The sequence below is a fragment of the Grus americana genome, chromosome 4, assembly GCF_028858705.1.
Source record: "Grus americana isolate bGruAme1 chromosome 4, bGruAme1.mat, whole genome shotgun sequence".
Classification (NCBI taxonomy): domain Eukaryota; kingdom Metazoa; phylum Chordata; class Aves; order Gruiformes; family Gruidae; genus Grus; species Grus americana.
The window spans coordinates 10,207,177-10,229,636 of record NC_072855.1 but is presented as its reverse complement, the minus strand read 5'-3'; the positions used below and the strand labels follow the sequence as shown (position 1 = coordinate 10,229,636).

General features: G+C 42.0%; 1 protein-coding gene and 1 long non-coding RNA gene across 2 annotated transcripts; one reads left to right on the top strand and one right to left on the bottom strand.

Moving 5' to 3' along the window:
- Nucleotides 1-14,130: 14,130 nt before the first annotated feature.
- On the top strand, nucleotides 14,131-22,262 carry TNIP2 (TNFAIP3 interacting protein 2). The gene is given in 7 exon segments (XM_054825131.1): nucleotides 14,131-14,709; nucleotides 17,095-17,400; nucleotides 19,311-19,394; nucleotides 19,955-20,236; nucleotides 20,612-20,731; nucleotides 21,198-21,293; nucleotides 21,295-22,262. Coding segments are annotated over 7 exon segments (1,473 nt in total). The 5' UTR covers nucleotides 14,131-14,229; the 3' UTR covers nucleotides 21,400-22,262.
- Nucleotides 17,414-19,957, bottom strand: LOC129206251 (uncharacterized). The gene is made up of 3 exons (XR_008577069.1): nucleotides 19,819-19,957; nucleotides 19,235-19,352; nucleotides 17,414-18,744 (listed from the first exon to the last, which is right to left on the bottom strand). It is a non-coding gene; the product is annotated as an uncharacterized LOC129206251 (long non-coding RNA).
- Nucleotides 22,263-22,460: the final 198 nt, after the last annotated feature.

Genomic DNA, 22,460 nt, shown 5'->3' with positions numbered 1-22,460 from the left:
TGATTTTAGAACTGATTATAACGTGATCTTTTTATCTTGGCTTCCAGCCATGTGGAGTTAGAACCTTGATCTATGGTGCTTGAGTAACATGTAAAGAGCCTCTGGAGCTCTGACCTGTCAGTGAACTATCTGGGTACTAATGGAGTAAAAATTGATTAAAAAATATTAGCAGGGTGATTTCAGTTTCAGTTTCTCTGCAATGCAGTGACTCACAGGATTTCTGAAGTAAATGAGTGCCATCCATAATCTTTTGATATGAAAACTCTTTCAAACAAGACCAGACAGTTAATGGCAGGTTGAAATATACTGCCTTAGGTCAAGTTGTGACATACACAAAATAAATCTGACAGCCCAAGTTCAATAACTAAATATCGATGGTTCCACAGTAACTAAAAAAAATCACTAGCACTCTCAACAGAATGAGGGACTCAACTGAATGTACAGATTGCTGCACTTTATCATCTAGATTTCTCCAGCATGTTGTATCAGTTTTGCACTGTATTTGCAAAGACTGTACAGGATACACTGCAATGTGTGAGTGCCTACACACGCACACAAGTGTGAACTAACAATATGCTATGATTGTAATATAATTTCTATTTCTAAACAATATTTTATAATGCCATGTAAACAAAGCTTTTCCTCTGGAATGTTTATATGAAAAGGTTTTTTCTTTTAAAAGCCTTGTAAGTAACTCTCAGGGAAAATCTGTATCTACATGGAAATGACACACTGAGGCAATGGGATGTTCTGTATGCTGGAACAACCCCAGTGGGCACGTCAGTGCCTATGAAAGCCGTGTGAGCTGGACAGATCGAAGGGAATGCAAACTAACAACCTGTTCTCCCAAAGAACCCAAGTTACAGAAACACAGGACTGGCATCGCCCTGGCAAACGGCACAGGAAGAAGAAATGGCTGGACCTCGTGCCCCAAGAAATACTTGATCCCACAAAAAGGAGTAAGAAAAAAGAAAATGCTGAAAATGAGCTGTAAGTGATCTCCCCATGTTTTTTTACTTTGCTTTCTGTTTGCTGTTGGTTATGGGAAAGAAGCACTAGGTGTTCCACTGAGCGGTATTTTTCTGCAATCATCAGCTGCATCTGAGTAAGCAGAGCTATTTTTACACCACCAGCCATCTCACACAGTAAAGCAGTCGCATAACTGCAGAGTCATGACCAGCACGGGGAATCACTTCTCTTGGTTTGCAGCGTCATACAAACGGGAAAGGCATACAAACAGTATCCTATAAATTTTCAAGAGTCTGTGACTAAGTCTCAGTTTCAGACTCCATCCTTACCCACACCAAAACGTTCTCTGAAATTTTCCTATAGTTGCGTTAACATGGTTAAGTCCAGGCTCAGTCTGATTTCCTTCTGTGGAGAGAAAATTTCAGAAAGTCACGAGTACAGCTGTGACAGCCACTTTCCTGGCTGACACATCAAGGACCGGACTGGGGACCTCCAGAACAAGAAACGTGACAGTCTTGAGCACTGAACCCTGATAGTTCAAACTGCTGGGTTACAGCTTCTGCTTTTTCTTGATTGGCGCATAGACTTAAATACTCGCTCTGCTTTGTTACACAAATACAACTAAAACCAAAGTTCAGAACAATGCAAACTGAAAGAAATCAAACACCACGTCCTACAGCTATTTTCCCAGTAAGCGTCAAGGAAGTGATGTACCTGGTTCATTAAACAGATATTAAATAGCCTGACTATTGTATGTAAATCAGCACAAAACAAGAAGAGATACTCAACTAAACATTATCGTGACTCACAGATTAATATGAAAGTTGAATGCATCCAAGTAGAAATGTTCTTCACAGAGGTGTGCTAAGGGAGCCTGGCATCATTTATGGAAGGACATGCACATGGCAAGATGTCACTGCATATATTCTGACCTCCTGACGTAAGTTTATTCATGTTTGACATCAGCCTTTAGAATTTTAAATGGAAACACTAGAAGAGCGACAGTGATGAATGTTGCTGACCCTCTCAGTATACACAGGCTAATCATTTTCAAGCATATGACAAATTTTCAACTTTCACTTCTCCCAAATACAGCGCAACACACAGATTTTAAACAAAAAGCAATAGCAGCCATGTGGCAAGTAAAACAAGCCAAGCTTTTCTTAGGGAAAATATAATAGAACAAATGCCATAAGGTCATTTGTGTTACTCTGTGCTATTAGCAGCAGTTCAGATACTATGATGAGCAAGTTCTTCACAAAGATTTGTGGATTTATTCCATTATGAGGTTAGTTTGCTCCTGCACCCTGATCTCCCAGTTATCCAGTCTGCATCTGTGCCAGCATGCTCCTGGGTGTCTTTTGGGGATAAAATACGCTGTAAGAGCATAGTTCAGGGGACTATTTGCTCAATGGTCAGACAATATGCACATGACTCTGCTAATGTTTTTCCTCTTCCAGTAGCCTCACTAGCAGCCTCCTCTGAAGGAGGAGTGTGCTCAACGGAGGAGTTACATACCCAAAACCATGTGCCAGGGCATGTGCTATGTGCCTCAGGCTATAAACACAGAAATCTGGAGGATACAAATCAGTACTTTCATTATTTTGGATACTTTAACAAAACAAACAATACTCCACCCTCAACGCCTCAGGGCTGTAGGACAAGCTCTGAATCCAGGGTCTTAATTTGGTCCTGTTCTTAATACGTTTCCAACATCAGGGAGCTGTAAAGGTGTCTGGCTCGTTCATCCCTGCCCACTAACAGGAGGTGGCCGGGCAACTCAGTGCTGTGGGTGTCAGGGAGCAGCAAGAGCGAGCTGCTGCACGGAGGAAGATGCCCTGGGAACCAAGGGGGACAGCAAGGCAGGCAGGGGCAGCGTCCTTACCCACGAAAGCCATGGTCCCGCAGGACTCAAGCCAGAAGCAGAGAGCAGCTCCCCTGGCAGGAACCAGGGTCAGCTAGCAGTCGGGTATTCGCCAGATGAGTCCCTGGTGAGGCAAGCCGGGGTCCGACAGGCTGGGTCAGGATCAGCAAGGTCCACGGGTGGTGTGCCAGGCATCCCTACAGTGCTGCTCAGGCAGGGACCATGGCTGTTGGCCTGAGCTTAAAAGCAGCTCTCGCTGCAGAGCTGCTGGTCCACCCATCACTCCAACAGCAGGTTACACATACAGTACTGCTTGGAACAGAGAAAGTTAAAAGCTCCTTGCATAAAAACTAGGGATGTGAACCAAAGACTGGCTGTGTCTATGTACAGTTTTTAAGCTATGTCAGATCTGTATGCTCGATCCAACACCTGGATGCTGCATCACATGGCCTAGGAAGCAGGGCGATCTGCCAGCCCGATACACAGATGAAAGATGTGTGAGGGGGGCCTATTCTCAGCCCCTTTTGCTATGACCCCCCCATCACTACAAGCCTCCACAGTGTTGCTGGGTGGTTTTCTCTGCTTCAGTGAACGAGAAAAAATATGGAAAAGCAGCCTTTTTGACTGGTTTGCTCCATGTAAGTGGCAGGATGGCTTCTGCATGTTAACAAACTACATCACACTTTGGATCACCACCAGCCAAGAGTACGTATTTGCATCAAACACAAGCGGTGCAGGTATTTCCCAGTTTGCTTCCATACCAGTTGCTATGTGCACGTCTTCCCATCTTACCTTCTGCAAGAATCACATAACATCATATTACTTTCAAAACAGCAGTGCACATGCTGGGAAAACTAAGTACATGTCTCACGAAGATTTGAAATCAATAATCATAAATGGCAGACATTTATTCAAATTACTCAGCATAACCCTTCTGAAGTAACAGTAAGAATACACTTTTGCCACTTCCCATCATATTAAGCATGCTACACTTTGAGAAAGGTATCACTTCCCCATTCTACCACTTTGCTCCACCACATCTCATCATGTATTTAGCTAAACCTATCCGGTCTATGGACAAGCCAAATGGGGCATAGTCACTGCAAGGCTGACACTCTCAGAGGGCTGGGGAGAACTATGGACATTATCCATTTCCACACATGGGGAAGCCTCTGTATGGAAGGATAGGAGCAGAGTGATTTGGAGAGCCTGGCAGGGCCCTGTTCCCCTACCTGCCCTCACGGATCCCAAAGATTCCAGCTTTCTTCGTAAGACTAAGGCCATAGCAAGACACATACAGACCAAATCGGCATCAGGCTGACTCCTCTGGCAAGGGTCACAACATTTGTACGCTAGTAAGGAACAGCCTGTGAAATTCCAGGCAGTCCTCGCAGCACCCCAGGACAGACAGAACAGCAGCATGGGGTTCACAAGCTGCACAACAAGCAGGGATGGCACTTCACTGCTCCATGGAACAGCATCTCTTCTTTCCAGCGAGGCTCCTCAAGGAGCACAGCTCTCAAAACGCTCCCCACACAGAGCAGCCACGAAAGCCCTTTTATCATGGTGGTCCTCATACAACGCACATGAAGGTCAGTCTCTCAATTCCATTTGCCTCTGCCCAAGCTTACTAGGTCCCTGTTCTGCAGTCCCACATGCAGGCTGCTGCAGGAATAAATACCTAGGGATCACCCTGGGGATAACAGCACTTTGAATGTCATGTGCTCTGTCAGAAGAGCTACAGATAAGCCATTGACACGACAAGTATCATGGTTCCCTTGTGGCAAAACCGTCCTGTAGTTGTTATTGAGATATGCTGGCAAATTTTGAAGGTGCTGCTCTGGCAGAGACCAGTTCCATTTGGCTTATATTGCTTGTACGTACTTCTGAGAATTTTGGAGACGTTATTAATGAAGATGGAAAAAGGAGAGGCTGGAAAACATCTTCCAAGTATAATCTTCTAGTATAGATTGGCATTAATCCATGAGTGAACCTGGGAAAGAAACAAATCTTGTTTTCTGAATATTCTAAACACCATTTTTTCTATTAGCAGTCATCATAAATGAATTCTGATCCTATTATTATCAGACATTACTATCTATAAAATTGCCTATATATTTGTACTCATTTTCAAAGTCTTTTCAGTGTGTTGTAGCTCAAGCATTTTATGCTTCTTCAGCTCATAGCCTTTTGATGTTGTATGTAACTTTGAACAAATCTCATGATATCTCACTGCTTCAGGTTTCCTCATTCCAAAATAGAGAAAAAAATCCTTTCCTGCTCCTATCACATGAAAACTGGAACAAAATACTGGTGTCCTCCCCAACCTCTTTTTTGGACTAACACTTTGCCACTTACTTGTTGTACTGGGTCCGGTTGCGATGGAGATAATTCTCTTCACAGCAGCCCATACGGTGCCATGTTTTAGATTTGTGACCAAAACAGCGCTGATAACAGACCAGTGTTTTAGCTATTGCTGACCAGTGCTTGCACAGCGTCAAGGCCCTCTCTGCTTCTCGCTCTGCCCCTCTGAGGAGTAGGCTGGGGGTGGGCAGGAGGCTGGGAGGGCACACAGCCGGGACAGCTGACCCCAACTGTCCAAAGGGATATTCTATGCTATGTAACATCATGCTCAGCAATAAAACGGGGTGGGTGGTGTATCGAAAGTAGCCATCGCTCAGAGGGTGGGTGGCTATCAGTCTGCTGGTGGAAGGTGGTGAGCAATCGCCTTTGCGTCAATTGTTTGCTTTCTTTTTTTTTTCTTTTTTCCCTCTCTTCCCTTATTTAACTGTTCTTAGCCCACAAGTTCTTCCTGCATTTCCGATTCTCTCCCCTCATCCCGCTGGGGGTGGAGTGAGTGAGTGGCTGGCTGGGGGCTTACCCGCAGCTGGGGTCAACCCACCACACTCCTCCAGTTCCTCTGAAAATCAATAATGCCCAAAGCACAGTTGTCTTCTCAACTGCTAATCAAGCATTTGGCTACTCTCATTATCACGCAAGTGAACTCCTTCACTCCACTTCCTTTAAGTTTACAAGAAACCTATAATTTTGCCTACAGGAAAGAACCATGAACCAAGAGTCGGATTCATTATCTGGCAAATTCATAGCTTTTCTTTCATTCTGAGACACTTTCTGGATAGCTCACAGGAAATAAGAGACGGGGGAGATTATGTTTCATTTTTTAAGCTGTTGGGTCAGCTAATGGCCATAACCATTGTTTCAGATCTCAGATAAAAAAAATACTACAAGAAGTTGTTTTATCTGTAAGTCACAGTAGTGATGGTGCAAATGTGATGGTCTACAGATACAACAAAACCAAAGTTTGGAGGGACAGACAGACCAACTAATCGGAGAAAGTAGAGATGGTCTCAGAAGGTCTTTGTTTTTTTCCAGCTATATTCACCTAGCAAAAACATTCCCTCTCTGCCCAAGACATACCTCTCTTGTAACAGCATCTTTAAGTTTGTTAAAACAGCATAATTTCAGTAAATATGAGACTATGGCAGTATTTCAATCAGCCCTCAGAGATACAACCATATTTCCTAAGTCAGTTACATGGAAACCATGACTTTGGTGGAAATCCTTAAAGTTCAAAACCAGTGTTTCTGAAACTTGTCCTTTTAAAGGTGTCTATGTACATCCACACACTTGAACTGGAATGACACAATTATACTATATATGACTTACTCAAGACTAGCTCCCAAAGAAGCCGGTACATAGAATATTCCAGTGTAGATATCATTTGGTATTTTGTTTATGCAAAGCCTAACACAATAAACTTTCTCACAGCTCACTTCTAAGCATTTCAGTCATAAGCAGGTAAGTGTATCAATAAAAAAGTCATAATGGGTCAGATACTGATGTCATTCTGTTAACCAGTTTTAAGTCAAAACTTTGAGATTTTCTCTAAAAATTAAGTAAAAATAAGTGAAAACTGAGTATGGTCTTAATTCCATGGACCAAACACTCAATATTCTGCAGCCTTTTTGCCTTTAAACCATCTACAACAATAAGTCACTATTATCATTACTGCAAGCATAGAAGTTAAAAGACTTACTCAAAGTCAAGCCGGAAACTCAAGGGAAGAGACACTAGAAATCAGTGTCAATCAATTCTCAAATTATATTCTCAAACTCAATCTATTAGACCGTGGCCTCTCTATTTGTTCAGTTAAATATGTTGGTAGTTCTCAGCAGAAACTTTAATGAAAATCATACATCTAGGATTCCCTGTGGTTCTTCCTTTACAGTGTAGGGCAAAAAGGTAGTGTAATAATTTTGCCAAACAAACAGCCATCTGCCCTAAAATGCACATTAACCCAGCAACAATCGTAACATATTGCATAAATATAATATTATTGCATGGAGAAAGTGTTTCATTTAGAGCCAAAAAGATTTATTCCTGTTGAAACAGGAATATTTCACTGTACCACAAGTGTAAGTTCCTGTGCCACTAAGTGATATTTTCAGACAAATTTAGCCATGAAAAATAGCTGCAGTGGTTTTTTTTCAGGAGTTATCACTTTCAAGAAATATGTTATTTTTTCTTATGGTTTCCTGATTTAATCTTCTATAATCCACATATATCTGCATATCCACATTAGACTCATTTATTGTGCTAAGGCTGAAGAGATACTGGTATACAGACTCCTTGGAAATACTATTTTTTTCATGTTCCCTGAATTCTGTTTGAGAGCAGAAAGTGTCAAAATGCTTGTCCACTTCAAGTGTGACAGACAACTCTTCCACAATTAAGCATATGCTTGCTCTTGCTTACAACAAAAATATATTCAAACAAGAGCTGAAGTTTTCAGCACTTGGTATCTATATGGCATTATTTCTTCATTTCACTCTACAGAAGACTACATTAATGACTTGCATTCAAAACTTTGCTGAAAACTGCTTTTCCCTGTCCTGCCAGGAGGATTGATGGATTTTCTGATTTACAGATGGAGCTCCAGAGGAACACTGCTATACTGTTTCTTGCCTCTCAACCAGACATTAATCAGGATTTTGGTAAATGTTGTTATTTATGTGGAAATGGCATGGTGTGTGGGAGGGGAGTGAATGGTGTGGCAAGGACACTTCCACTTTCTCGTTCCATTTACTTAATTCCTCCCAATCCTTCTTCAACATTCTAGTTCTGAAAACTATTTCACCATCTAGTACCAAGGACATGCTAAGAAGCCTCCAATATTTCCTATTTCCTGATTTATATATATAGAATTTCTACTCAACTATGATTTCTTTTGAGGTTCCCAATAGTCTTAAGAAGTTACCTTGCCCAATCATCCTTTAAACACAAATATTTAAATTAAAACATTTAAATCAAACACTTCTCAACTGTAAAGGTATGTTTGATGTCTAGGTCAGAAAAGCTAAATATCAGAAATGTGTAAACTGATTTTGTTCTAGTTAGAATGAGTGGTCTGGATCAGAGACACCTCAGAGCCTGCATTAGGAAGCTTCATCACACAATATTAATTTATAAAGCAAATCCACAAACAATTAGTTTTTTACCTGCAACCTTTTGTTTCAAGTCTTGCAACCAAATGCCTGGCATTTAGTCATACTTAATAATTATCCCCCCCCCAATTTAGCTTTAAAACTGCCTGGCCTTTAAGGAAAGGTGAATAACAGAAACCAGAAAACTCACAGCACTGTAATAGTGAAAGCAGAAAATTAAATCAGTATCTATAGAATCCCTAAAGAATCTGTAATATGGATCATATGTTAAGAATGTCAGAGTTGGGGAGTGTTTCCTGCAACTCCCCAAAAAAGGTTTGTCTTGAGTACTTCAGGGCATCAGTTTTTAGGGAAAAATGTCCTATGACAAACACAAGCCGGCGTACCCTGCACTGCCCACCACGAATAAAGAGAAATGGGCAACCCCCTGAGTTTTATAAACTACAAAGAAGTAACTTGCTTCTAAGTAGGAGTGGTAGCTGTAGTAGTCTAAGGCTGTGAGTATGAAAACTGTCTCCAGTTGTTGATAACTTGTGTTCAACAGAGAGCCTTCTACATTCCTGTAAATAAAATTACAGCTCAAAAATCAGTTATGTCATGATAGAGTTTCCTAAAGGACCAAGCACACTGCTTGAACTTCTCAGATCAAGAGACAGCATCAGCAACAAATTCCAGTTTGCAAGGACAGACCCAGTGAACTGGTACTATTGTGCCATGGGCAAACAAAAGAGAAACTGCCAAAAGTAAAAATATCCGGAAGGAACTAAAGCAGGGCCTGAAATACCTAAACACTTGGGGGCGGGGTGGGGGGCAGGATGCCTGCACAGAAAGGTGAATTGCAGCACAGATCTAAAGCATTAAAGAGTAACAAGGCGTAACGGAAGGCTGCTGCCTGGCTATAGACCTGACGTGATCAAAAGACTTGTGAGAGACACATACGAGTGTATATCCTGCTTATCTACCAACAACTATAGAGATGAGACTGAACCATCCTAGTCCAAATAAATGTGAAGAAAACACTTCTTAAGGAAAAGCAAGAGGACTGCTTTGGATCTGACCAACGTCACGGCTCTTCATTCTGATTTCTGTGATTTGGAACACAGGTCCTGGGACTCTGCCCTACGCATCAAAACACTTGTGGTTTTGACATCCACCAGAATTCAAACTGTGCAAAAAAACCCCCACCAACATGTGAGGAAAAGCTTACATTAGAAATAAATAAAAACCATTCTACTTCTCCTAACTACACTAAATATTTTTATGTGTATAAACAGAAAACAAGACTGAAAGAGGAATGTTGTGATCCAAATCAGAGCCTCAATGCAGAGAGATGGCTACACACGTATGTCATAGCAATGAGTTCACCTAGTTTCGGGAATTTTGAATGCCCTTGAGCTAACCTCTCAATGAGTTTGCCATTCCAACTATAAAATATGTAGAACATCAAACTATCGGAACATCCAATATAGTAATATATATAAAGGACGTTTACCCCTTCCCATGTAAGAAGTGTAAACACGGCTGCAGCTTATAATTATTGTTAATCTATGAGTCACAGAAGCATAAACATTCTATTTGCTCTGCACGAAAATGAGATTCTCAGACGCACATAGAGCTCTAAGGCGGGCACCTGTTATAGCGGTGAGTATATCAAATGATTTCATTGGGGAAAATAAACCATTACTGGCTTTTATTCCCTTTAGCATGGTACAGTCAACAGCGAAGGAAGTGTGAACTGCTATTGATTTTTTTTCAGCCTGCAGCAGCAAGAGGATCACTTACTAATTTCTAATCAGTTCTACTTAGGTAAATCCGCTCAAGGTACAGAACATTTCGTAAATGTTATGAGCTCATGACTTACCCCCCCAGGACAATTAGTGGTGACTTAAGACATTGGGAAAAATACAGCTTGATTGGCTGAACAGCGTCTGGAGTTCACAAGTAAAAAATACAGTTTCTTACAAAATGAGCATACGTCACAGTTTGGAAAAATGACAGAACCCTCCCAAATACGTTTCATAGTCTTGTCCACACAGAATTGCACTTTTAAATATAGAGACTCGTTCTTGTATTATTTGCACTAATGTTACAGAGATGTTAACTAGTAGGTTCAGAGGAATTATTCTTACCAACTCTACAAATTACTCATGTTTTAAAATAATTTTTAAATATATCTATGCCTATGCTTAATCTAATCTAATTATACTGTTCGCTTTTCCTTTCCTAAGATCTGCTTCATCTCCTTTTTGTTTCTAGGTAGTATCTACTCACTTTTGCTCCCACACTGTATGACACTTCTCACACATTATAATAGTTGGTTGCAATGTGCATAGAATTACTTATTCAAAATAACCTTTAAGATTTAACAAAACCTAATTTGAGATTAATTTTTTCTCACATGGCTTTAATATCCTGTTACATCCTGTACTGAGAAAGAGTTAAACTGAACTTCAACTTGCATTTCAAGTTGAGACTGGTAAGGTACAGAAAATAAAGGTTTTTTTCCTTATATAAGTAGCACAGAGCATAGCTGCTGTTTATGCAATTATTTGCTGGCCAGAATTACTGTACTTAATAAGCCTTAATTTGATTGTCTAAAACCAAAAAAGGACAAACGTGCCACTCCACAGACCAGCTGCTTTATCAGCAAATCTGATGAATGGCACAGGAGAGGCAATCCAGGAAAAGCCAAGTACGCTAAGAAACACGTCTTAAGATGTGACTCATTCTCTGGCACCAGCTTCTCTTAATGAATTCCCAGGAATTCCTCCATATTTCAGAACTGACAAAAGGAAACAGTCATCTAAGGGCATTCCCGAGAACATATGGGATCAATTTCTTAGTCAAGACTTACACAGGTCAAATTTCCCTTAAGTCGGCGGTGTTTTCCTCGGGGGAGTGCTGGCTTTATCCAAAGCACTATTAATACCAAATTTTCAGTAATCAGATGCAATGCTTGATTTTAATACACTGATATGATACTACGAGAAAGCCAGAGAGGGACTTTTTACACTGGCATGGAGTGATAGGACAAGGGGGCAATGGCCTTAAGCTGAAGGAGGGTAGATTTAGATTAGATATTGGGAAGAAATTCTTCCCTGTGAGGGTGGTGAGGCACTGGAACAGGTTGCCCAGAGAAGCTGTGGATGCCCCATCCCTGGAAGTGTTCAAGGCCAGGTTGGATGGGGCTTTGGGCAACCTGGTCTAGTGGAGGGTGTCCCTGCCCATGGCAGGGGGGTTGGAACCAGATGGTCTTTGAGGTCCCTTCCAACCCAAACCATTCTGTGATTCTATGGTTCTACAAATATAACTGCATTATAAAGTATTCTGTTTGATAGCTAAGTTCCCTGATGTTTGGTCTAAGGACATCACTGCCCCATCTGCAGACACAGGATTTCTGAGTTTCCTTGCAGTTTACTATTTGAACTGGACGGAAACCAAACAGATTTCTCCATTACTAGGGCTTCATCGTATGTTTCTACAGAATATTTGACACTCAGCAAAAGCAATTTTGCTCCAAATTTTCCACTTAGCTCTGACTGTAGCATGATGATGCTGAAAATATAAAATGAAATCTGTGTAGTTTTTTTTACTTTTCCTACTAATGTATATGAAAACAATAAAGCAGGGGTATTTTAAAGCAGGAACTTTACTTTCGTCACAGCAAAACCAGTGTCTTAAGGTTGTAGGATATAACGCTCTACAAGTAAAAAGCCAAAAATTGTATTCCTTCAACTTCCACACAGATTTTTCACTGTCCTCCATCATGGGGTATTTACATTATTTATAAGATGAAATAGCAAATACACCACAGACCTGTACCTTAGGTGTTTTACACTTTTCTGTCACATAGGATCTTCTCTGCACATAAAATTCAGTTATATTTTTAGAAATAGCTAAGGTAACGGACCATTTTGAATGTATTACTCCTAATCTTTTGGATAACCCTTCCTAGCATAACTGAGGTGACAAAATAACAGCTTTCAACCTTGAAAAAGCTGAATTGAATCGTAGGATAATTCATGCTGGGAGGGACGTCAGGAGGTCTCTAGCCCAAAATCCTGCTCAAAGCGCTTCCAGTGGTTGATTACCACTACAGGGAAATAGTTTTCCATATATTTGATTGCAACCTCTCTTGTTTCAACTTACACCCACTGTCTTCATGAAAGACTGAAACGTTATATCTTGCATTTCATCCGCACCACTATCACAAGGCTTCCAATCCATCACCAGTGGAACTGAGCATCTTGACTTTGAAGTTCAGGATCTCCTTTCATCATGTTCTGGTTCCTGTAAATTCTTCCACACAAATTCTTCATCGCTCTATCTTTTTTACCCGGACTGCTACGAATAGCTAAGGTGCCAACACAGGAGGCTGCTCTCACACTGACTAAAGTCTTCTATTTTGCCCCCTCTTAACACTTGCATGCAGTGATTTTCACTTGCTCTCTAATTGGACAGACGTGCTTTTTGGTCCAGAAACATCTTCTATGATTGTGCTGAACCTAGTGCAATAAGGCTGCGTGCACATACAGAGCTCCGTGTTATATACATTATTATACACATGCATACATATATACATAATAAACATTATTACAAATAACAACCAAACGTGGCCCAGGCATTAATTTGGTACTGGTTTAAGTCTTCCTCCTCCCCAGCTATTCTACCGGGATGATAACGTAGACATAACTAAACCAATCCAAAACACACTTTACCATACTGCCTTCCTCCTACGAGAAATACTACACCAGTGCAAACTCTCGAATAGCTATATCCTTGCTTACAGGTCGCATCACTATGCTGCTACCAAAAGTCATCCGCCACAGGGATGGCTGACAGGTCTGTCCAGGGTCAGGCAGCTGGATTTACTCTCACCAGCTCTGCACATCCCCACATGCAATCCTGAGGGTATAAACACTAAGCCGTTAACATGAATTTTGATGACCAGGTCCAAAGCCTTCCCGCTGCTACCGATGCAGATCTCTTACAGGATTTTCTGGGCGTTTGTTCTCTGCTCGCCCTGGCAAAGCCAAAGCGGGACCCTGGTGCCGTGCCGCCTCGGGGGAAGGCCGGGCAGGCGGCGGCACTGCCGCGGCCAGGAGGGCGCCCCCGCCAGCCGTGGCCCGCGGCGCATGCGCCGGCCCGGCCACCTCCGGGGACTCTCGGGGAGGCGGAGTGGGGCGAGCGGCCCGGCGGCGGGGGTCGCCGCCGGCAGGGAAAGTCCCCTTCCGAGCCAGGAAATTCCCGCAGCGGCTCCTGCTGGGACGCCGCGCTACGGAGCTTTCGTAATGCGGGGCCGGCCTCGACCTCCAGCCCCTCGAAGGACCCTCGCTCCCCCGGGCCCCCTTGTCCCCCTCAGCCGCCTCCGGCCGGTCCACCTTCACCATGACGCCCTCCTCCCCGCGGCCGGTCGTCGCTCCGCTCGTTGGACCTGCAGCCCCCTCACGGCGCCTCGTGCTGCCCCCACCCCGCTCCCCCCTCAGCGGCCCCTCCTTCGGCAGTCGCCCCCCTCATACACCTCCCCTCAGCGGCCCCTCGTTCAGCCTGGACTTCCCCCGTCCCCTCAGCAACCCGTCGCTCGCCCCCAGGTTTCAGTCCGGTCTCGTTACCCCCCTGGCAGCCCTCGGCCGCCTTTCCCCCTCTTCACCGCTCCCCGGGGATCCCCCGCCAGCCTTGCCCCCGGGGCCAGCTCCCGCGCTGGCAGCGGGGAAAACGCTGCCCTCCCCCGCGGCGGGGTTCCCCCCTCCGCAAAGGCGGGGCTCGGCCCGGCCCAGCTTGCGCCGTAGCAAAGCGGCGGGGAAGGGCAACAGGCGGGTCCTGCGAGCCCTTAAAGGAGAGCGGCCATCCTCCTCCCCCGGCGGGGAAGGCGGAAGAGCGAAGCCGCAGCAAGAACAGCCCCGGCCCTGCCTGGCTCCTCTTCGGATTTATATGCACCTGGCCGGATTACTGCTCGCCCTGGAGAAGAAAGAGAAGGGCCAGCAGCGTGACCGCAGCTCACCTTCCCCGGCCATGTGCTCGGTAAGCGAGGGTAGCAGTACAGACCCCTTGGCGGCCCGCTTCAAACAGGTGGAGGAGACGCTGGAGAGGCTGCACCGGGAAAACAAGAGCTTAAAGAACAAAGTGCCTCGGTACAACGCGCTCTGCACCTTGTACCACGAATCCGCTCAGCAACTGAAGCACCTCCAGTTGCAGCTGGCTGCCAAGGAGGCGACGATCCGGGAGCTGCGGAGCAGCCTGGCCCGGCAGCAGCAGCAGCCGGCGGTGGCGGCAGGCGGCGAGGCGGGGGCGGCGGGCGCGGAGCCGGCCCCCTCGCTGGTGGAGAGCCTGCTAGAGCAGCTGGGCCAGGCCAGGGAGCAGCTCAGGGCCAGCGAGCGACTCTCGGCGCGAAGAGTGGAAGATCTGAGCCAGGTAAAACCGCGACTGCCCTCGAGATAGCGCTGCGAGGCAGCGCCTCGCCTCCCTGGGCGAAAGGGTGCATCTATACCCGAGGAGGGGGAGCAGCAGTCACCGCGGTAGCGGTGTTTCCGCACTCCTCTCTAGAAAAATGAGTAATTTAAGCTTAGTAAGTCCAGCAGTGTTGTTCTTGGATGGAGGATGCAGACGTTTTGCATTGAGACTGCTCACTCGCGTTTATGGAAGCAGACGGGGTACGCTGGCATCAGCGCTGACAAGGTGGTTTAAGTGACTTGCCGGGGGTGGCAGTGCAAGCTGGTGGTGGCAGAGCCCGGACAAGACAGCAAGTGTTTTGACCCCAACAATGTAATGCTCGTGCGTTTAACAGGACTTGCTCTAGCGCTGTGTGCCCGGGGTTGGACTGTGCCCAAAGCAACTTGGTGTCTATATGCAACAGTAGTTCCCACTGCATTAGGTTCAAGAAAGTAATCCATAAAATCTTAAACCAAAAACTTTGCATGGCATTAGAAGTCTTCATACAACTATTTTCACAAGGAGAAGAAAAAATAGTAAAACCATCTAAATTTCAAAGTTCCATATTACTTACTGAAGACCCTCCTCTTTATCAGATGCAACAGTTTTGTTCTGTAAGATAAACAACTGATGCCACCACTTTTTCTATTAAAGTATGGCTTTTTTAGAAAGTGCATTTAACAATGGATTTTTATATTGACATTAAGGGAACTTGTTAATACTTGGGGAAGTAACTGGCAAGTCTGGATTGTGAGGAGATAGATTAGGGAAATTGGCATCTTTTATGATAGAAAAAAGTCTCAAAACTGCGCCCCCTCCCATCTGCCACAAGTGCTATTTTTGTTACTGTAATTAAGATTTTCCCATGTTCAGGCTGAAATACTTAAAGAATTTTAAAGCATTTCTTTCTATATGAAGTTGCATAAAGGAATTTCCAAACTGAGCAGTAGTACTTAAAATTGAAACAAGTATTTTTGTCATAAGTAATCTCTTGACCTAATGCTTATACAAAACATTTTCCATGTATGACATTCACCTAAAATACATTTAAATAAGTTCAAGTTTGGAAATTTGTAATAAAAGAGATGATCTTACTGACACTTTGCAGACAGATGACAAACCTGTGGTATCTGAAAATATTTGAGGTCTGATGCTGAATGTCTTTATGGCGAACGGGAAATTTAGCATGATGCTAAAGAATTTAAACATCAGTAATAAGAACAAGTGCTATTTCTGCAAGTTAGATATTAATTTTATTCTTTCTAGAAGTATTTTATGCCCAATCGGAAACACTAAAGTCATTGTCACTAAAAATAACAAAAACAACAACAGACATTTTGTGAAGTCAGAGGCCTAGGAGAAGAGTGCTCCCTGTGATTTACAACTCCAACAGCACTCCCCAAGAACTGGAAGGGTAGAGTGAAGCTTGTACCTCTCTCATGGTCTACGCTGGCATCCAGGGCATCATTGATTCTGGAGGAGCAATGCTGCAGGGGTTTCTGTTACCAGCATCTGCTACTTTTTGAGGATAGCAAGCACAAGCTGTTTTTGACAAAGTGAGGACCGGTGTACTTCAGGTGCATGGTACTACAGAGTGGTTGTACCTCAGTCAGCAAGCAAACTTCTCAAAACACCTGCAGAGGCGTTAACATCATGCAGTGTGGATGATCCCAGAGAGCTTCCAATTCAACAAGAATGTGTGGCAACGAGATACAGTTTCCTAAGAATGTGTCAGCCCTCCCTTGCCTACTTTGGAGAGTCGGCTATGGCCAAGATAGCGTAATTGCTGCCACACAGATTTCATTTTCTGTTTGCTTGTCCTTACTACTCATCCTCTCCTAGGTGAGAAGGTTGCTGTGTATGCTCCCTCTGCTTTGTCCTTGCGACAGTGCCAGGCAATGAATACACTTCACAGGTTTTTGATAAGATGACTTTCCAGGTTTTTTTTTTTTTGAGGAAAATCTCTACAAACTGGTAATTTAGAATGCAGGACCAGTAAGCATTTTGCAGTCTCCATAGCTATTCCTTTTAAACTATGTTGTTTCTTGCAAGTTCCCTGTTTAATTTGTTGCTTCTGTGTATCTTTTCGGAAAATCTATCTGAATTTTTGCTTGTTGTTTCCAATTTTTTCATTCTACTGACTGGGAAGTGCTTGTCTAACTGTCTGAGCAGTTCTTGATTTTGATTGACTGATCTGTCAGGTTGAGTGATTATTTAGAAATGAATTGTATTTATTTTACTTTAAGTACTTTGCAGTGAGTATAGGAGCAATATGGAATCACTGCAATATGGAATTCAGTTTTAGGAATATTTTGGCTTTTGAGCTCACTTGGCTTTTAAATAACTTCCCCTCCCCCTTATGTTTAGGAAGTGCAGAAGTTGAATCAGCAACTAGAGGAGAAAAATGGAGAGATACAGCAGATGATAAATCAGCCTCCATATGAAAAGGAGAGAGAAATTTTACGACTTCAGAAGAGCTTGGCAGAGAGAGAAAAGGCTCAGGCCACCAGCGATGTTTTGTGCCGTTCACTCACTGATGAAACTCACCAACTTCAACGCAAATTAGCGTCCACAGCAGAAATGTGTCAACATCTGGCAAAATGTCTAGAAGAGAAGCAAAGAAAAGAGAAGGGGAATTCGGATGACCAGATACTTACTGAAAGATCTAATCAGGTATACTTACTGCTGCTATGCTTCTTTAAAGTCTTATTAACTTTTGAGCTGTTAATTACAATATGATAGTTGTAACTGGGGAGTAATAATTTAAATAATTTCACGTAGAGTGAAAAGAATACCATAGCAAGCTCTAAATAATTCAAGTACCAAAAATTTAGGATGGAACCAGTTGTCAATCACTTGCTTTTTGGCCATCTCACTTATCTCATGATGAGAGGCTTTTTCTGGAGGGGAGAGGATCTTGAGAGGTCCCTTCCAACCTCAGCAATTCCCTGATAACAATTCTTCCCTGCGTATACAAGAGACAGTACCTTCTTTATACTGCACCATGCTTCTGTGCATCACTAGATGGTGCTGTGCTTTTGAAGGTGGTATCTCCTGGTAACTTGTTTAAGCATCTAAATCACAAAACAAAGTAGAGATATTTTAAAGTAGTATTTATATTAAGAACTCTGTAGCACGTGATCTTCTCAGATCAGGATTTGGCTTTGCACACGTAGTACAGACCTACAGAAAGTTGGTTAGGGAAGAATGAGTCAAGGTGTCTTACTTTTTCTTTTTTTGCTCTGGGGTTCCCCTTAGCCTCCCAGTGCAAGGCAATGTTTCTCTCCAGCAGGGATATTTAGAAAAACTGCTTCACGATAGGCAGGTGGCAGAAATGCTGCTGAGGGGCACAAAGAAACACCTGGATTTGGGTGTACTTTGCTAATGGCTGGGTGGCTTTGCCACATCATCACCTTAGCTGAAGCTTTTCAGCATAGGGTGGAGGTAGATCATGTTGTTCTGTTGTTCCAGAAGTCATGATGGTTCAGAGTCATTAGGTAATTCATGATAATACCATAAGGAAATAACATTAGAGGTGCTGCCTCCAGTAACAGGTCCTATTGAGTAGGATGTTACAGCCAATTCTCACAAAAAAGAGTAATTCTGTCTCATGCTATTACTGCTACGTAGCGGTAATGCTGTGTTTCACATGACCACTCATCTATGCTTTTATGATAAACTCTATACATGCTCACTTCTACTTTGTAAAACATCCCAGGAGCATTTCCAAAGAAAACTTAAAGTTACCTGTAAGAAATAGAGGTTGACTAGATATAAGAAAAAAGGACATTTAAGGGACTTGAAGCATTTAGTATTATCATATTTTACATATAATTGATAGACAGGAAACCTGATTGACTTTGATATATGTAATAAGTAGCTAACCTTGTACAGTGGGGACTTCCCTGTTGAAGAAGAGAAATTTCAGATGCAATTACTAGCTGATTCTAGGGAATTTTGTACAAAAGTGTTCTATATTACTCACGTACACCGGGGTTTTTTAAGCAGATGTCACAACTGTAAAAAAAGAGGTATCATTTTAGTCAATTATTTAGCAAGCAGGGTTTTTTTTCCCCTCGGTAATTTCTTCCTAGTACTGGTCAAAATTGACAGGAATAACAAAGCAAGATGAGGGCATAACTGGGTCTTTGTCATGCATTCCCCCACTCCAGATAAATAGTTTCCAAGGAGTTCTTGTAAACTATTAAGCTCAGTTATCATCAGCATAGACCCTCATGCATGTAAAATACGTGGTATTTTTCTTGTCACCTTTAGTAGGCTCAGAAGTTGGCAGGACAGGTTTTTATGACGCCACACAGATCTATTTAAAAACAATGCTAAGTTGGTAAAGACCTGAGTACATTTTTGCTCTGGTTATTAATAATAAAAGCTGTAAGCTATATTATTAGTATTTAGAAATATACTATGTAGAAATAAGTAGACCTAGATGTATGTATTTGTTTCACTGATAGCAAATAGTTTTAGAGGAATTAAAAAAAATACTTACACAGTTTAACAGCATAACTAAGGAGCATTTGGGATTTTTATGTTAAAGTAACACTTCCTTTATCTGAAAATTACAGCTTTTAGACAATGAAACTTCACTTCAAGCTCTTATCTGCAACCTACAAGATGAAAACAGGATGTTAAAGCAAAAAGTAGCTCACGTGAGTACTTTCATTCTGTACAAGATTAAGATTTGATTAAGTATTTTGAATTACAGTAAATTTGGAATAGGTAAGGCTTGGTTAATCTAATTAAATGGCAGTTTGATGTGAGTTCAAAACTTTTCTTAGTCGTTTCAACATGTCACATAGTCTTTGTTCCCTTAGCTAAGAACAACTTATTACATTATTTTTAATGTATTGGGGTTTTGTTGTTAAAAATACACTGCAGAAGAAAGTTTTTGTGTTCCTTCCATGCATCAGTATTCCACCCCAGGAGAACAGCACTAGGCCCAGGGTGATTGCCCACCCCGTCCATTCCATATTATTTAATACTGTCCCTATAGATTGGCGAATGGGGAAGGCTGCCCATGAAGAGTCTGGCTTATGGCATGGTAATCTTCTGCTCTCCTGTAAAGTGGCTTACCCGCACTCAGTGGTTGTGTCAGCATATTATATTTATCTTTTAGAGAATTTTGGTCCTGCACGTATATACAGTCTATGAAAGCTTGGAAGTTTGTGTCTTCACATGTTCTTCATGACTCTCCTGGATAATCTTTCAGGTGGAAGACTTAAATGCAAAATGGCAGAAATATGATGCAAGTAGGGATGAGTATGTGAAGCGACTCCACTTGCAGCTAAAGGAGATGAAGTCACAACTGGAGCAGCAGCACGGTGTAATTTCCGCGCAAACGAATTCTGACCTGATGCACAAGGAGATATTCCGGTTAAACAAGCTACTGGAAGAAAAAATGAATGAATGCATAAAAACAAAGAGAGAATTAGAAGACGTGAAGAAGGCTAGTGAAGGAGATAACGAGCGCATACAAATGCTGGAGCAACAGGTGATTGTTTCTTTTTCCTAGAGGTGGGAATGCTTTGTTTCTCCCCAGACCACTGAAGTCCAAGGGAGGAAAATGAAAGTATTTCTTTTGACATTTGCCACTTGTCTTGCCACATTTGGCTATACAGATAACTAACAGAGATTTAAAGGAAACTCACTACTTAAGGAACTGCATGCAGTACTGATGGCTTTAATACAAAATACAAAAGATCTGAAAAAGAACGACAAATACCTTCAAAGTACAGATATGATTCCCAGAATCTCAGTATTATCTTCTCTATAAGAATTTACAAAAAAAAAGGAATCACAGCCTCAATATTTTAACCTATCCTGCCAATGCTCTAGTTTATAAAATATTAACATAATTCTTTTTCAGGTCCTAGTTTATAAAGATGATTTCACATCTGAGAGATCAGACAGAGAACGAGCACAGAGTAAAATACAAGAGCTTCAGGCAGAGGTTGCATGTCTACAACACCAGCTAACAAGACGACAGGTAAGAAAGCAACATGCTGCTTTTTCAATTAAAGCATGTCAACAGGATTCAGGACTAAAAGATACTTTTAAATATATTAAAAAAATATCTTAGTACTTCTAAAACCATTTCAGCTCAGTGCAGCTATCAAAAACTTATATGTGGAGATGTTTCCCAATACACATGTAATAGCCCTTCCCAGTCCATTTTCCTTCTGTTTTGGATCAATATAGTAAGGTTGAATTCTTAGAAGGACAGCCATGACTCTTGTAACAGTGGCATCTTTAAAGTAGCATACCAGCTATATTTTGTGTTTTCTACAAGCCTTTACAACTATATTAATAAACCTGCAAAAACTGATGCATATTTTATTTACAAATCTTCTGATAAAAACACGAGCAGTGTTTCAGATAAAGGTGATAAAATATTCTGTTAAATAGTATCTTTTTACTGCGTCTTTTTCAAGAGCTCTTCTTTCTCTTTTTAGGACTTAAAAGACACAAGTAGTCATTTCAGAGTTCACACTGGTAACCAAAATCGTATGTACGTACACACAAATGTCGAACATTTACGAGGCAATAGCCCACGCCAGCCAGGCAAGAGAAGAACATCTTCACAGTCTGAACAAGCTTCTCCTCCTGCGGACAATGGAAGCTCAGGATCTGAGGGCAGGGCACAGGGTGAACTAAGATGCCCTCATTGTATGAGGTTTTTCAGTGATGAACTCAGTGATGAATTCCTCAAGCATGTTACTGAATGTTGTCAGTGACCATGTGATCTGAGGCGTATAAATCAATCACTACTTTATAGACAGTAAAACTTTGCTCTATGCGTATCTCCTACAGTCCTAAACCAGAGTAATTCAAATGGACAGCTCTTAGGAATTAGGAGGATGAACAGTATCTACCTCTTATTTGATTTCATCTTCTCTTGGACTGTATGAAAGACTTCAAGATAAAGCAAAGTGTTTTTATGAAGAATTATTTTTGACAACTACAAAGAAGGCAATCATAATGCAAGTTCTGCTACAAACTAAATTGAAATTTACAGTGTTAGTTAGCTTCAGAGTGCAGCTTGACTCGTATTTGCGTCTAATTCTTTACAGCAGTCTGAAGGCTTGTGAAAAAAATTACTGAACTTGAAATTTTCCTCCTCTTCTGAAAATGTAGGCTGAAGAATGGGGGAGGAGCATTTTGGCAGAAAATAGGGAAAAGTCTAACTGTGCTTTATCTGGATTAAAAGTGAAAGTATTTTCTTGCCTATTGAGGCTGAACTTTCAGACATCTCATCTGAAAATCTTTGTGTTCAACTGAAATCAGGAGAAGAAAACAAAAGGGCTAGTTATTGACTAAAACTAGCCTGTCTTTTTGCACAGAAACAATGTACAGGGATATTTATTTTTTTCTGTGCTGTAAGCAACTATTTACACATTAGTAAATGTGTATTTTTGTAATTATTAATTGTATTCCTATTTTGCCCAAGGATTATTTTTATAATAAAAGTGATTGTGCAGTTGCTTTACTACATTAGTAAAGTGGTCAAAAAAAAAAAATCTCTTTCAGTGCAAGTATTTAAATGTGAAATAGTCCCGGTAACTATACTAAGGGCTAATTAGATGTCATGGTTTCAGATATGAGTTATTTCATTACTTCAGTGATAAACAGTGTCTCAGACTATTTTTCAAATATGTTGAAAAGTCACTCTTCATTTAGGAGAGGAAGACAGACCTTTCAGATGCACAGGAACACAT